The sequence below is a fragment of the Bos mutus genome, chromosome 3, assembly GCF_027580195.1.
Source record: "Bos mutus isolate GX-2022 chromosome 3, NWIPB_WYAK_1.1, whole genome shotgun sequence".
In the NCBI taxonomy this organism is placed as follows: domain Eukaryota; kingdom Metazoa; phylum Chordata; class Mammalia; order Artiodactyla; family Bovidae; genus Bos; species Bos mutus.
In genome coordinates this window covers 20,831,209-20,847,615 of record NC_091619.1, presented here as the reverse complement: position 1 = coordinate 20,847,615, position 16,407 = coordinate 20,831,209, and the positions used below count along the sequence as shown (strand labels likewise).

General features: G+C 52.7%; 1 protein-coding gene across 1 annotated transcript in view; it reads left to right on the top strand.

Annotated features, from left to right (window-relative positions):
• The window catches only part of ARHGEF11 (Rho guanine nucleotide exchange factor 11), a 117,370-nt gene that overhangs the window by 92,558 nt on the left and 8,405 nt on the right, over positions 1-16,407 (top strand). Inside the window, 16 exon segments of the mRNA XM_070367371.1 lie at positions 99-221; positions 2,913-2,936; positions 3,930-4,074; positions 4,386-4,482; positions 5,248-5,277; positions 8,254-8,380; positions 11,582-11,761; positions 11,850-11,897; positions 12,104-12,291; positions 12,527-12,673; positions 12,937-13,016; positions 13,117-13,242; positions 13,803-13,920; positions 14,795-14,973; positions 15,517-15,592; positions 15,907-16,074. Coding sequence (XP_070223472.1) covers positions 99-221; positions 2,913-2,936; positions 3,930-4,074; positions 4,386-4,482; positions 5,248-5,277; positions 8,254-8,380; positions 11,582-11,761; positions 11,850-11,897; positions 12,104-12,291; positions 12,527-12,673; positions 12,937-13,016; positions 13,117-13,242; positions 13,803-13,920; positions 14,795-14,973; positions 15,517-15,592; positions 15,907-16,074 — 1,856 coding nt within the window.

The window sequence follows — 16,407 nt, the reverse complement described above, 5'->3', positions numbered from 1 at the left end:
CTGGTGTGTGTGTGTGTGTGTGTGTGTGCGCACCTCACTCCCTGTCCAGTGTTGAACCTTGGTATACATTTGTTTTTCTCTCTGTGTGTCTGGCTCAGAACAAAGCGCACCCTGGGGCTGGGCAGCCTATACGGTGAAAACGACCTGCTGGAGCTGGATGGGGACCCTCTCCACGAGCGCCAGGTGGCCGAGAAGCAGCTCGCTGCCCTAGGAGACATCCTGTGAGTCTCCAGTACACTCCCACCCCCAACACGCTGCAGATTGGTGGGTTCATGGGTCTGTTCCCCAGCCTCTCCCCTCTTCCATTTTGTGCCTGACCTGTCTTCCCCTGGAAGATGGGGAGAGTCGCACCCTCCTGCTTCATGTCCCAGGCTGGGGCTCCTGACAGTAATCCAGTAGTTGTGACAAACCACAGGCTCCAGGAACGCAGGGAGCTTTCTGCTCCCTTCGGAGCCTCTCCCTGATGGTTCTCCCTTCTTGCTCGAAGGTCATATCTGGCGCTGAGTGTGAGAGCTACGCTGTGATTCTCCAGGGGATGAAGTTCCTTCAGGAGGCAGATGGCTCATGGGAAATTGAACCATTCTTAACTAAGTACACCAGAGTACTGAGCTAACTGAACGTAGGCACTTCTGGAGCACCTGCTGTGGCTGTCTCTTTCCAGTCGTGTTTTCTGAACATGTCCCAGGCTCCTGGAATGACTTTGTGGGGATACTCCCAGGCGTAGACATGGATTTTCACCCCACTACTGCTTCTCCACTCAGTAGCTGTGTGGCTTGTTTTGTTTTGGTCACACCATGGGCATGCAGGGTTTTCATACCTAGATCAGAGATCTGACCTGTGGCCCCTGCAGTGGAAGTGCTGAATCTTAACAACTGGACCGTCAGGGAATTCTGAGTAGTTGTATGACCTTGATCAAGCCATTTCATCCACCTTGAAAGTGAAAGTTTTAGTCATGCAGTTGAGTCCTACTCTTTGAGACTCCATGGACTGTAGCCCGCCAGGATCTTCTGTCCATGGGTATTCTCCAGGCCAGAATACTAGAGTGGGTAGCCATGCCCTTCTCCAGGGGATCTTCCCAACCCAGGGATCAAACCTCGGTCTCCCTCATTACAGACAGATTACTTACCATCTGAGCCACCAGGTCTCATCTAAAATGACAAAAGTTGGGCTAGATGATCTCTGCTGCTGTTTCAATTCAGCAAATATTCCTGGAGTCCCCACTGGTGCTGAGCACTGTTCTAGGCTCCTGGGGTGCATAGTAAACGAACAGCAGTGCTTCTGGAGCTTACGTGATTGTGGGGAGAGAACGCAGTGTGTGATAAATCAGTAGGCTGCGCCAGTGCAGGCCGAGGGAGTCAGGAGCACCGAAGCCAGTGGGTTACGGTTTCAAATAAAGCCTTATCCAGGAAGTTACACTTAGGCGACTGAAGAAAATGGGGACATCATCTTTGGAAACGTCTTGGGGGACGAGCATCCCAGGCAGAGCGAACAGCCAGGGCATATTTGAGGAACAGTAGGAGGTGAGTGTGACCAGAGCAGATTGAGAAACTCAGTGCGGACGTCAGAGGTCACTGGAGGTGCAGCCTCGCAGAGTCTGTTGTAACTCCCTTGGTTTTTCTCTGTCAGTGAACAAGGAGCCACTGGAGTTGTGAGACTTGAGTGTGGGTGGACGGTGGTGGGAGAGCATGGAGGGGTTCCAAACAGGGAAGTCGGTTCCCGTAGCTCACACAGTAGGGCTCAGGCCAGAGCCTTGGTGATGGAGGCTGTGGAAAGAGGTCAGCTCCAAGTGTGTTTTGACTGTAGAACCAACAGGAGAAATTTCCTAAAAAATGATGTATAGGATGTGAGAGAAAGAAAAACCAGGGAAGACTCCATGTTCTTACCTAAACGCCTAAAAGGACAAAGGTGTCATCAGTCGAGTTAGGGACAACTGTATGGGGGACAGTTTGGTGGTAGGAAGTTGGGGGCTCAGTTTTGCAAGTGTCAGAAATCTCAGGTCTTTTTAGACATCAGACTGGAGATTTGAATAGGCAGCTGAGTGTATGAACCTGGCATTTGACAAGAGGTCCCAGTTGGAGATGAGACTAGATGAGGCCCCACGGGGCGGGCACAGTCTGGAAACAACCCTCGGGCCTCAGCCTGCGTCTTTCTGGGCCTTCGTCTCCCGAACCACAGCCAGGCGATGGCCCCCACCCCAGTGACACGGGCGGAGGCAGAACGCAGCCCAGCCTGTTCTGAGATCGTCGGCACCACAGAGTTGTATGAAATTATTCCTGACAGCACAGGTACCCTACTTACAGTGGCTTCTATTTAAAAGAATGAAGCCTTTGCCTCATTAAATGGATATCTAATACTGACTCATGGGTTATTTTGAGTATAAATATTATACATGTAAATAGCTTAGAAAAGAGACTGGCCCATCCTGAGCACTCAGATACTAGTTGCTGTTGTCATTTCTCTCTTGTAAATGGGTCCTGTGAATCAAGTTTCAAGGTATTATCTCTGCTCCCTCACCTTCCTTCCTCTTGCCTCAGTGCCAGCCCAACCCTTCTAATTTAGTCCTAGGTGGACACAAAGAGGAGCCTCTTCCTCCGTAATAGCTGCAGAGGCTGGACAGACACCAAGCAAGAGGCTATGTTTGCCACAGTCCCCCTTCCTTTCAGCCAGAACGGTACCCTCATCATTGTCACTCTGCTAACTGAGTCCCTCAGAGCAGTGAGAACCCCCACCTCCTGAGCCCCAGGCTGGCTCCAGAGCTGAGAACGGGTCTGAGTCTGACCTTTCCTCATCCTGCTCCCCTCCCAGACACCCTCCCTTCCTCTAGGAAAGGACTTACCCTCCTCGCAGTCTTGCACAGGCGGACGAGCCTCTGCCTTTGCAATCTGAGTCATTGGTTCTCTCTTTTGTTCCAGGTCCAAATACGAGGAAGACAGGAGGTGAGTGAGTCTGTATGGTTTCAAGGTGGAAGGAGTGGGGCTGAGCTACTGGGCGGTGCGTCTCTGCCAAGGACAGGGGACTCCCTAGCGTCAGAGCTTAGTTCCCACGTGTCTGTGTCACAGCACAGGGGGGTCACAGGTCCAGGCCTGACTGCCGGGAACGTGGGCCGGCTCCTCAGTGTGAGGACACCAAGCTGCTAGCACCCCCATTCCTGGCCTCCTCTTTTCCACCCACATCAGCCCTGCCTCTGCCTCCCCACGTCTTTCTCGTAAACCACCGAAAGAGGGAGCGGTGACAGGATCAGCCTGCGTTAGCGGTTCCTACGGAGGGGAGCTGGGGTACTCCGTTGGCACTGTTTTTTCCCCTTGAAGCCTTTGTTTCTCAGCAGCCAGTGTTCGAATGAGTATGCATTCCTTGAGCATACACACATTTCATAAGGGAGAGAAGATGGGGATAGAAGTCTTATTTCAGAGAGGAGGAAAGCCAGGGCTGAAGCATTTGCTTCACTGAATCCACAAAGTGGATAATCTGTCTACTGCATTGAGAGACAAATACATTTTTAAACACAGAACTCAGGACAGTTTCATTTCTGGCAGTTGGAAGCAACTTGACAAATCCTTTCTACCCTTTACTCCGTGTCCTTGGGGTGGGTGGTGGCAGTTTACCTGGACTTGCCGGGGCCGGGTGGCTTTTCTTCCCATCCCTCTGCCATCCCAGCCCCGTGTATATGCCTGAGGACCTTAGCTGTGGGCTTCTACCGTCCTCCAGGCACGCCTGTGGCTTATTTGCTTTTGTTTTGATGAACTTATACGTCCTTCTACTGCCCACTCTTCCTTGGTTGGGCAGAGTTCTGCATAGGAAAAGAATTCTGACTTCTTCTGGGAGTCATGCAAGTCAAAACACCACCACCACTCCACCCTCACACACACCCTGCCCGCAGAGTCCCAGCCCTTCCACCGGCTTCCGATTCACCACCTGCTTCTCTCTTACAGCGGCCCCATGGGCTTCGCCCTCAATACCTACATGAGCCATGCGGGCATCCGTCTTCGAGAAACACGACCTCCCAACACGGCTGAAAAGGCCCAGTCCGCTCCTGACAAAGACAAGTGGCTACCCTTCTTCCCAAAAACCAAGAAGGTGACAGAGCTCCCCAAGACAGGAGCATCTCTTGGCGAGATCCCTGCACTGAGGCAGCCAGAAGAGCCCTCTCCGGTTGCCTGGCTCGTCCTGCTGCCTTTGGACACGGAGTCATTAAGAATTGCCAGACTAGATCTCTCTCCCCCTCCCTCCAGTCCCTGGCCAGAAGCAAATGTGCTAGTTAGGGTACAAGCATGAGTCTTCCACCAGCTGCTTGTTTAGGGCCAGTCTTAAGGGAAGTGGCCAGGTGATCAGTGCCCAATCTGGCTCCCGAGGCCTTCTACAAACCCTAGTGTTTCTTGTCTCAGCAGAGCAGCAATTCCAAGAAAGACAAGGATGCCTTGGAGGACAAGAAGCGAAACCCCATTCTCAAGTACATCGGGAAGCCCAAAACCTCTTCCCAGAGCAGTGAGTATTCGGGGAGCAAAGCCTTGGGTAGGGGCCTCTGGCCCTTCAAGGCCAGTACGTTAGCAGGCGGCCTTCCTGTGCTTCTGGGAGCCAGAGACCTGAACTCCAAGGTCAGCTTCCTCTCAGTGCTCCTGCATCCTTGCCACACCCAGCACGGGCTCCTGAGGTACAGGGTCCTGCTCCAGAGCCACGGAGGTCGTGCCAGTGCTTAGGTCTAGGAGCTCAGAGATACCGAATAACCATGCAGAGGGGTATCCCTCTCCTTGGAAAGACTGCCCTATTGACAGTTGGGGCCTCCTTCATCTTCACCCATGGACTTGTCTGTCCTCCTGAGGGCCTGTGTGTTGGGAGCAATTATAGGCCCTTGATGGAGGGTTTCAATGACTGTTAAGCTGAACTGAGTGGAAAGAGGGCAGGTTTGGGACCCAGAGGCTCCCTCATGCCATCAGAAACCCAGACCTCCGTGGATCCTGTCACCAATCTCTTCCCAGCTGTGTGTCGTTTGTCTGGCGTTGCTGCTGGCGCTCCCAGTTATCCTAAGATCCCCATGTTAGTCTTGGAAATCTGGGAAGGACCGTGGTGCAGGCCTCCTGCCTTTCCTGAAATCACTGCCTGAGGAAGGCAGGGAGGAGGGGACTCCACTAGATCAATCCCGGTTTTTGCCACTACCTTTCATTTTCCCAGCTTGATGTAATTTTTATTTTGACTCGAAACATTAATTTGATTTTTCATGGTTTGCTTTTGTTTTTGTTTGTTTTCTTTTAGCATTTTATATTCCCTTGTCCCCTGTGGAAGGTAAAAGGACCATTTTATTTGGGTTTTTCTTTTCATTAGCATTGAGTTTCCATTTTCCAAGTCCTTTCCTTCCCCTCTCCTTCATCTTCTCCCGTTCTGCCCATCCTTCCTCCCTTTCCGCACTCCATTGCTCTTGTGTGTGGCTCCATGCTGCTAAAGCTCCCCAGGACAAGCCCCTGCCAGGGGCTCCTGCCCGCACACTGGGCACATACTGCCTGATGCAGGGTGGGAGGGGCCGCGCCGCCCCCCAGGTACTGCTCCTCCTGGCGGTGCTGGCAGAGGCCAGCTCCTGGGCCCTCCGCGATGTTCCGCGACCTGGGGCCTTTCTCGTTCTGTCACCTCTCTGTGGGTAGCTCCAAGAGTCCAGGCTCTGTGTAAGTGAGGGGAACTCTCACACTGAAATGTCCTGCACAAGCTCCCCAGGTTTTTGTTTTCAGTTGCTGTAATAAAATCCTCATTTTTTGAATGTTAGGTGGGTTTTCTTTGTTTGTTTGTTTTTTAGCTAATAATGGGTCTTCAGCAGTTTTGCCTTGAGGTATTTTAATTTCTGTCATCTCCTTTGCTTAAGCCCTTCTCTGTAGCACTTGCATCTCTTCTGACTCTTAAAACTTTGCCAGTGTCACTGCAACATTGAAAAAGAATGACCTTAATGTGTGTATATTAGAGGACCTAATATCTTCTAAAATCTGTGTATTTTTAAAAATAAATACATATATAATTGGCATTAACCCAAAGAAACTTAGAACCTGGAGTTGGACAGGTTCCTTTCCCATCCGTGAAGTCCATATGCTTAGAATTAATTAAGTGATTAATATTCTCTAGGTTCGATAGTAAATCAAGGGGAGAGAGAGCAGTGAGATGCAGTCAGAAGTTTAATCAATTGCTAGAATTCACTTTATATAAAACGATGATTTAGAATAATGATTTTCAAAGTTATTTTTAAAGTTAAATCCCTAGCCTTGTTATGCTATTATAAACAATAAAAGTAAAGAATTATTGGGACAGGGAAGGGGGGAGTCTGTAAAACAATGGAAAAAATGAAAAAATGGCCTTGAAACACAGACTTTTATTTCTCAGCACATACTTCCTCCCATCCACCCTCCTTGAGGTGGGCATGAGGTAAGCATCATGCCTAAGACCTGCCCCGGCTGCTTGCTTTGAGTCAGCCTGTGAGGGGCCAGGAACACCCACGGTGGAGTTGCTGATCCCAGGAGCAGGATAAGGATGCTGGGTATTCACCATCTCTTTGAGTCAGATCTTTCTATTGTCATCTCTTGATTTGATTTGGTGTTCCCAAGTTCCCAGGACATCAGACAAATCTGTATGCACATCTAAAACCAAACACCCACCAAAGCTAGAAAACCTCATTTACTGAGAAACTTGCCATTTATGATCATCAGCCATTAGCCTGGTTTATTAGTTAGTGTATCTGATTGTTAGTGACGTATAATTCACTTTTACTTTGTTTCATTGTTATGCAGAGAATGGAGGAAGGAGAGCAAAGGCTGCTGGTAAAAACTTTGCTCTTTTCAAAAATGCGTTCCTATCTATGTGTTTTTTCCCCTGTTACTCTGGGTTATTCAGTTATACCAAATCTCAGGGCCACACCTGTTCCTTGTCTGGGGTGTAAGCTAGGGTGTAACTATATCCCAAGAACTGGGCCTTTTCCAAGTGGCCCAGGGGAGGGGGAACAATGGGCTCTGCCCGGAGTTGCTGTGTTCTAGGACGTTCCCAGGCTCCCGCATCATCCCCCAGCCAGGGATGCTCCGGGCTGTGGCTGCACAGCTGCCCCTGGCTGCTGCAGTTGCCCCAGGGCCCAGGTGTACATTCAGTCTGGGACAGGCGGCTCTGACTCTAACCTCCAAAATGAGAGTGATGGCAACAGCCTTGACTCCTACCACATACACACAGCCACCTATTCTGCAGTTTCAGAAAAGCGTTACCTGTCTAAAGGATGTGGAATGGTGAGCTTTGAAGAGCCCAGTTAAATGTTTTCCTGTTTCTTCTGGCTTGGAAATTTTCTTATGAGTCTCAGGTTTAGATCCACAGGGAGATTTAGATTTGTGTATGTCGATGGCAGAGTCTCTGGTGAGTACAGATAGGATCAGGGCCTGGCACCCAGGGATATTTGTCTTACCTTCTGCATCCCACTTATCCTTCCTGTTGGTCCAGGCAGAGTGGCATCTTTAGCCCATCTCTTGTTCTGACAGCCTGGACCTGGAGCTTAGCAAATCCTCTTTGAAGATGGGAGCCACTGAGCCCCCAGCCTGAGCTCTCTTCTCCAGGGTCTCCATGTGGTAATATCACCTACGCCTTTTTACTCTTAGATGCCCTCTCTACTTGGAACACAGACAGCTCTCTTTTGTCTTAGCTTTGAATGCCAGAGAGTGACATCTGTCCTTCTAAGACCCACTCCCCACCCACCACTGGTAATGAAGTGTCTGATTCTTTAATGATGGAGATGAAGAGGCAGGAGTAGAGGCAGAAAGAACAGGAAGGCAAGTCGAGGAAAAACACAATAGCGAACTCTGAAAGTGGTATAAATTTGAGAAGTGCTTGGTATAATTTGGCAACCTGGCCAAATTACAGGTAGATGTGTTTTTGGTCTTCCTGGCTATTTTTTAAGCCTGTATATGGCTCTTGGGAAAAACCTAGAAACCTAGTAACGATTCTTAAGTGTGAGAGTCATTGTAATAAAGAATGTGCGAGCCAAAAGAAATATGCAGCGCAAATGTATTTCCAAAGCCTCTCATTTTGCACCTGAAGAAAGAGTAGCCCCAGAAAGGTGGGGGACTGCGCGTGCCACACCCCACAGTGGAAGAGCCAGAACCGGAACCGGGTCTCCTGACTTCAGCCCCATGCTGTTCTCACCCATGCTTACTCATCACTGTCTTCTGGGCTTGAGGGGAGCAAGGGCCCTGAGGAGTCGTCCCTGAACTGAAAGCAGAGTATCTTTCATTATCTTTCTGCTTCCAGTCAAACCGGGCAACGTGAGGAACATCATTCAGCACTTTGAGAACAACCAGCAGTACGACGCCCCGGAACCCGGGACGCAGCGCCTCTCAACAGGAAGCTTTCCCGAGGACCTGCTGGAGAGCAACAGGTAACAGTGGCTGGACGGGGCCTGCTGGCTGCCCAGAGAGGGGAGCACTGGCAGGGGCGGAGCAGGGCTCAGTGCCAGCTACCTCACCCCCACTATACTGTAAGGCTCCTGCTGTAGTGCTCTCTCCCTCTCCCCCAACCTTCCTGCCTGGGTGTCTTCAAAAGAAGACATACTGTGTGCTGGTGATCAGGCCAGCAGGCGAGAGAGCAGGGCCCCCGACCTTCCGGCAGGAATCATGTGCCTTTAAAATTCCTGTGGATTCACTCCCTGGCCACTCAGCAGCCTCCACACTGAGAATGAGCTAGACTGTGTTCTAAAGCAAGTAGTCAGGAAGCCCGGAATGATACAGCTAGGGAAGAGTGCAGGTGGGGTGGAGGGTGCAGGGGCTGGCGAAGGGGAATCTTGGAAAGTAAGGAAGTCGGGTTAAGACAGTCTTTGGTGCCCATGAAGAAGAGAGCTAAAGATGAGGTTCTGTTGGGTGCTATAAAGGCAGATAGCATAATGGGCATCAGATATCCACATCACCAAAGAGTGTATCAAGGCCATTGATTCAAAATGAAGTGTTCTTCTAGAAGAACAAGGGGAGCAGAGGCTGTGGTATTGCTCACGTTCTCCATCTCTGGCCGGGTTCGAAGAAGAACCCTTCTCTGGCATTGACACGTACTCTCGGACTTGCTCTTGACTGTGACGTGACAACCATCAAGTTAGGTCTAACATTCTACAGCCAGCACTTAAAGTAAAAACTGCCTGTAGTCAGAAACATCCTTGCACCTTCCTTAAGTCACACTTGAGGTATAATAAATGTGGTCTGTGTGTGCAAAACTAGTTCCTGTGTACACTGCTGAGCTGCACTATATGCAGGCCCAAAGGCATGAATCAGCCTGCACAATCAAACCATTCATTTACCCCTGAAGTAACTAGTTATCAGAATTCCTGCTTGTGTGCAGGGTTACTCCGTTCTGTTTATACTAAGCCTTTGTAAGCTTAATATATGTTAAAAGGTTTTGCCATAGTGAGAATTAACAAAGATTTAGGCAAGATAAAGGTTAGATTTGTGCCGGGGTCAGAGGCTGAGATCCCCTAGAGAAAGAAGCAGCAACCCCCTCCAGTATTCTTGCCTGGGGAAGTCCCCTGGACAGAGGGGCCTGGCAGGCTACAGTCCATGGGGTTGCAAAGAGTCAGACAAAACTTAGCAACTAAACAACAAAACAACAACAGAGGTTGAGTTCTAATGTTATTGAGTAAATTAAGTATACAAATTATATGATTGCTGAGGTAGGTGTGATCTTAGAGATATATCAAATATACAATTATAAGATATATTGTCAGCACTTTGAGGAAATATTTGAGACCATTTGTAAACGTATTCTTAAAGTTGTTAGGTAAATTTTCCCTGAGACATTGGTGAGGATAGGATCCTGGCAGAAGCGTTTGGATTTGGTGATTATAAATTCACTGACAGTCTTGGAAGAAATGACATCGGCAGCGTAGTGTGTCAAAGGTTTTTGTAGAAACTAAACAGGTATAAGAAGCCCCCAGTTCTAGACAGCGGTAACCTAGGAACTTGTGGCTAGAGAAGGGTTGTATGCCTTCCTTCTTGGGATCATTGCTCACTTCTGGGTACTTGAAAGAAGCCCCAGGAACCTCATTGCACAAGGTTTGATGAGAGATGCTCAAGTGACCCATTGTGGGGCACTGGTGCAAGTGTTTTGAGGTAGTCTGTATTGGCATTGTCCTGACAGGCTTCAAGGAGTGAGTTCAGTAGGGGATCAGCTGACAGTGTGGGTTCTAACCCTGCAGACAAACTGTTGGAACCCAGAGGGGAGCGGCATTTGGATCCCTTGGCAGTTCAGACTTGATGAATGGAGACCAGGCCATTTGGCTCCTTCTCTGCAGCAGTCTGCTGTGCTATTAAGAACTCTCCAGACTCCCCAGGCCTTCTGTGGTCCTAGATGCAGAGCAGCAAATAGATTAGCAATAATGTCAGCAAAGAACCAGCCCAGCAGGGCCATGGGGGGAGGCACCATCCTGGGGCAGCTAGGGGTCAGAGATGCCAGCTGTCACAGGGCTGATGCACTGCAGGACTTGAAAAAGAGCAGCACCCAGTCGTCAGCATCTCAAGCCCCACAGACACTCAGTGACCAAGAATGGCAGGCCAGGGAGCAGGTTTCTGCCCATCAGTAAGCATGCCCCTGAAGGACCCTTCCAAGCTGCTCTGCTCCGAGGGGGCTGGAAGCCTAGAAAGGATGCTCTCAGGATAAGAACAGAAGAAATCCACTATCCACATCGCAACTGGAGGGGTGGGAATTCAGATAGACTTTTCTGACAGGCAGTATGGAGAATGCTAAAGAGTATGTGAGGGGGTACTTGTACAAGGAGAGCTGTGCCTCGAGCAGAGTCCAGCTCTCCTGGACTCTGGTGCCCTGGAACGGGTGGGCACCAACCCGTTCCAGAGCAGAGGGCCAGGTGAGCCGGCCAGGAGACGGCGGGGTCAGGGAGGGTAGGACCTCATGGTTCCTGGTGATAGACTTTGGTGTCCACAGCAGCCTGATGGGGACTCAGGGCCTTTGGCATCCAGATACACCACAAGTCTGATTCTATCAAGTCCCAGATTTTAGCTTCCTTTTGGGATCCCTTTCTGATCAGTCAGGAGGAAGATGAAGGCTTCCCTGGTGGCTCAGTGGTAAAGTATCTGCCTGCCAGTGCGGGAGACATGGGTTCGATCCCTGGTCTGGGAAGATCCTACATGCCGCGGAGCAGCTAAGCCCGCGGGGCCACCACTGTTGAGCCTGGGAACCACAGGTGATGAGCCCAACCCTGAAGCTTCTGAAGCTTGCATGCCCTAGAGCCCGTGCTCTTCAACAAGACAAGCCACCACAGTAAGAAGCCCATGCACACCGCAACTAGAGAAGAGCCCACATAGCAACAAAGACCCAGCACACCCAAAAGATAAATAAATAAAAATTTTTTAAAGGAAAGAGGAAGATGAGAGGCTCTGTCCATCAAGCCTAGCTGGGGAGAGGAAGGAGTCTGTAGTAAAAGCGGTTTGTCACTGAGCAGCGTCTGCCACGGGGAGTTTGGGCACGTTGGGTCTGGTGTTTGGAGTGGAAGCCTGCAGTGCCGAGGCAGGCCCTGAGATGGAGTAGCAGGTCAGAGCTGGTCAGATGTGAGACCCCAAGGTCTCTTGCTGTTTCCACCCAGTTCACGCTCAGAGATTCGCCTGGGCCGGTCTGAGAGCCTGAAGGGCCGGGAGGAGATGAAGCGGTCCCGGAAGGCGGAGAACGTGCCCCGCTCTCGCAGCGACGTGGACATGGACGCCGCCGCGGAGGCCGCCCGCCTGCACCAGTCAGCCTCCTCGTCTGCCTCCAGCCTCTCCACCAGGTGGGCGGGGCTCGGGGAGGGCTCCGCCCACTGGTATCTTGGGGGCCAGGCAGCCGAGGGTGGCTCAGAGTTGACATTCTCTCCACAGGTCTCTTGAGAACCCAACCCCTCCCTTCACCCCCAAAATGGGCCGCAGGTGAGTGATGGGCGCAGCAGCGTCTCTGTTAGGTGTCCCCAACCCAGCCGTGCCTTCTGCGGGCCTGTTGGCGGTGCAACTCCTCTTCCTGGCTCCCTGGTTTCCGAGGGCCCAGGACAAGCAGGTTGGGCAGGGGAGTGGGGGACACACCCCACGTTTGACCTCTTCCTCCGTGTGGCACTGAGCCGCCACCTCTTTTCCCCCAGGAGTATTGAGTCCCCCAACTTGGGGTTCTGCACAGACCCCCTCCTCCCCAACCTTCTAGAAGACGATCTGGGCCAGCTGTCTGACCTGGAGCCAGAGCCAGACGCCCAGAACTGGCAGCACACAGTGGGCAAGGACGTGGTGGCCAGGCTGAGCCAGAGGGAGATTGACCGGCAGGAGGTCATCAATGGTGAGACCAGCTGCCTCTCCCTACTTCCACACTGACTCATGTGGTAACAGGTGCAGAGCACCTCCGACACACAGGGTGGTAGAGAGAGAGGGTGGGGCCTTAGGGCATGGCCGGCCCATGCTGTGATTCCTATGAGGACCACCTCCATCCTGGCCTTCAGGAGAGGTCCCAGTATATCCTTGCTGACGACTGTCCCGCTGTCTCTTTGGCCCTCCTTATTCCTGCACCTGCTCAGAGCTGTTCGTGACCGAGGCGTCCCATCTGCGCACACTCCGGGTCCTGGACCTGATCTTCTACCAGCGGATGAAGAAGGAGGGCCTGCTGCCCCGAGAGGAGCTGGCCCGGCTCTTTCCCAACCTTCCCGAGCTCATCGAGATCCACAGTGAGGAGCTCCCTGCCCGCCCCCACCCCTGGCCAGCCTGCTGCCCACATGCCAGGACCCCTGAGCACATAGCCCCTGCCTCTTCTCTTTGGTGGGAGAACCTGATGCCCAGCCTGAAGCCAGCATTCCAACTCCCCCATGTGTGAAGTGTCTCCCAGACCCTGCCCCCATGGCACGACCCTCAGAGACCTCTTTCCCCCATCACCAAGGGCCTGGCCACACAGCTCAACCCCAGGCGCTCTGTCTTCTCTCCTTGCCCCCAGATTCCTGGTGTGAAGCTATGAGGAAGCTCCGGGAGGAGGGCCCCATTATCAAAGAAGTCAGTGACCTCATGCTGGCTCGGGTATGGCTGCCCAGGCCCTGGGGAGGCCTTGGAGGAAGGGGGGGAGAGGTTCCAAGCAAGGGTGTGAGGTGGGCTGTATGGTGTCCATTCTCCCTGTCAGTTCGACGGCCCTGCCCGGGAGGAGCTCCAGGAGGTGGCCGCACAGTTCTGCTCCTATCAGTCCATCGCTCTGGAGCTGATCAAGACCAGGCAGCGCAAGGAGAGCCGGTTTCAGCTCTTCATGCAGGTACGCTTGGCCTGTACTTGTCACGGCTGAAACCAGCCAGTCCAGTCTTAGCTCAGTGAGGCCGAGGGGGAGAGTTTACCAGGTCAACCCACTATCTCCCAGACTGCCCCGCTGGCCCCCAGCTCCAGGTACCTTGGCCTCTTCTCTCTACCAGGGTTGGTGACCAGCAATTCTGCTCCATCCACACCCTCCCCAGGCCGCCTCTTCAGAAACACTGACATATACCCGCTCTCAATACAGAGACACCAGCCTTGCTATCAGATGGCCTTGCTCACCTACTAATGCCTGTATTTACTCAGATGGATCTCAATTTTTTTGCTTATAAAGTGGGAATAATCCTTGCTTTATGTGCCTTGACCGTATCCCTTTCTTGGGCTATTGTCTTTCTGCCCCCACCAGCTTTTTCCTAAATATCAAAGCAAGAAGCTGCCACCACCATTTCTGAGTGACTCTTCTGGAATTAGGACCTATTTAGCATCTGTCCCGTCCTGTGGGTCCTGAGCCCACAAGCCAGCTCCTAACCCGGGCTGCCATCTTCCTCTGTGCGTCCTTCCCTGTAGGAGGCCGAGAGCCACCCTCAGTGCCGGCGACTACAGCTTCGAGACCTCATCATCTCCGAGATGCAGCGGCTCACCAAATACCCGCTGCTGCTGGAGAACATCATCAAGCACACAGAGGGTAGGGCCACGGACACCTGGCCTTGGGAGGCAGCAGCCCGTAGCCCACAGCCTGGTTCTGGCACAGACCTGCTTTGTGACCTTAGCAAGTCACTTGACCTCTCTGGTCTTGAGGGTCTTCATCCTTGTGTTCTTACGGTCAGTCTCAGAGAAGATAACCATTGTAATGCGCTTTAGCATTAAATAAGGTGCTCAGCACAGGAGGAGGTACAGGCTGCCACCAGCCTGTGTGGGGCCTCTGTACAGATGGGAGCAAAGCCTCTGATGATGTGGGGTTGGCACACAGGGCACCTTGGCTCCTCTAAGGGGCATGGTCCCGCACCAGAGGTTGTGACTGGATTTTAGTCCCATTCATACCCCCTGCTGGACGTCTCTGGGGGCGTTGCGATGCACAAAAGATACAGCCATGCATGGTGAGTTACTCCAGAGGAGTAGGGGACCAAGCTGAATTAGGGGGTCTAGCCCCAGGTCGTCACTGTCCCTGGGATCCCGAGCACCTTTCACCACCCTCAAGTTGGAGACATTGGCGTCAGCGTGGAGAAGTGGGAAGGACCGGCAACTCCCTGTTCTTAGAGGGAGGCACCATCGCTCCCTTGGTCCCCATCCGTGTCCCCACACCTGTAGAGCCAGTTGTAATCTAGGCAGGAATTCCCAAGAGCCATCACTGTCTGCAGAGCAGAGGTTTGACGCCTGTGCATCCTCAGAATATGTCGTCCTTATGTTTGAGGTCAAAGTTAGGCAGGGTGGCATATCTCCACCCATGCCAGTGATGTGTGACTAGCTGGCCCCGGTAGCCCACTGATGTGTGTCGGTAGCCAGCTCCTGGCAGGCTCATCTGGCAGGAGCTCTAAAAACCCTTGTTACCCCGTGGGCAGGCGGCACCTCCGAGCATGAGAAACTCTGCCGGGCCCGGGACCAGTGTCGGGAAATTCTCAAGTATGTGAACGAAGCAGTAAAGCAGACAGAGAACCGGCACCGTCTGGAAGGCTACCAGAAGCGCCTGGACACCACCTCTCTGGAGAGGGCCAGCAACCCCCTGGCAGCAGAGTTCAAGGTCAGAGCCCCACAGGCACACATACTTCTTGGGCCTCCTTAGGAGCAGCAGTCCACTCAGGACCTGGAGAGTACTCGGGGGAGGAGACCTGTGCCGGTTTGTAAAAGGACGTGTGATGAGACCCCTGGAATTACACAGCACCGGTTACTGTTGTCACCTTGTCCCTAGACAGACAAGGGCAAACAGCCGGACTACAGAGGCTAGATGTGAGAACTCAGCCAGGGAGAGCAGGAGGTGGGAACAGACTCAAAGTAACAGTGAAGGCCATGTGGGAGGAAATAAAGCTGAAGGCATGGGCAGGACCCCCTTCGGAGGATCAACAGCATGTGGTAGGGAGTAGAGAGACCCCCGCCAGGGCCACCAGTGTATCCGCCAGCACAGCACGTGGCCTGTGACTTTGCAGTTGCCTTTTTACTTGTTTGCATCCCCCACAAGAGTGTGAGGGCAAGCGACTAGTTCTTGTTCACACCACTGATGCCCAGCACCTTAGCATAGAGTCCAGGTTTTCAGATGCTTGTTGAATGAATGGTGTCTCTTTAACAGAGTTTGGATCTTACAACCAGAAAGATGATCCATGAGGGGCCTCTGACCTGGAGGATCAGCAAGGATAAGACCCTGGGTAAGCTCAAGGGGCCTGGGGCCAAGAGGGAATCTAGGGCGCACCTGGACTCTTCCTCTCTGGATCATCAGCCCTGTACCTGGCGCTCTTAAGGGCGGTAAGGTAGCTGGGAGGCAGCTCCAAACACCACTGGGGTTGAGAGCTCAGGGCACCTGGAGCACAGCATGGGGAGGGAGGACCAAAAACCAAGCAGGTCACCACACTCCAGGGCTTCCCAGACTGAGGATGACCATCCAGGAGCCTCTGATATCCCAGGTGTTGGTGAGGGCTGAGCAGGCAGCAGGGAACCCCTCACCAGCACCACCCTCCTCCAGACCTCCACGTGCTGCTGCTGGAGGACCTCCTGGTGCTGCTGCAGAAACAGGACGAGAAGCTGCTGCTCAAGTGCCACAGCAAGACGGCCGTGGGCTCCTCGGACAGCAAGCAGACCTTCAGCCCCGTGCTCAAGCTCAACGCCGTGCTCGTCCGCTCGGTGGCCACAGGTACCCACGAGGAGACGGCCCCAGCTGGCCCAGGTCCCAGGCCATGCGCCCTGGTACTCACGTCCAGTGAGCGCTGGGTGATGAACTTACTGGCCTGCCTGTGTGACTTTCCTCTACCCTGACTCATCTAAGCAGGAAAATGTGGTTCAGTATGGGGTAGGATGGGGATGAAGGTGGACAGCCTGGTGCAGGCAGGATGGGATGTGAGCACGGAGGGTGGACTGAGGATGAGGAAGCAGAACTGGGCAGAGACGAGTAGGACACGCCTTCCTGCTGCAGGAGGGACAGGCAGAGTTCACACCCACAGTCCAGAGCCCAGCCCTATGCTCCGGG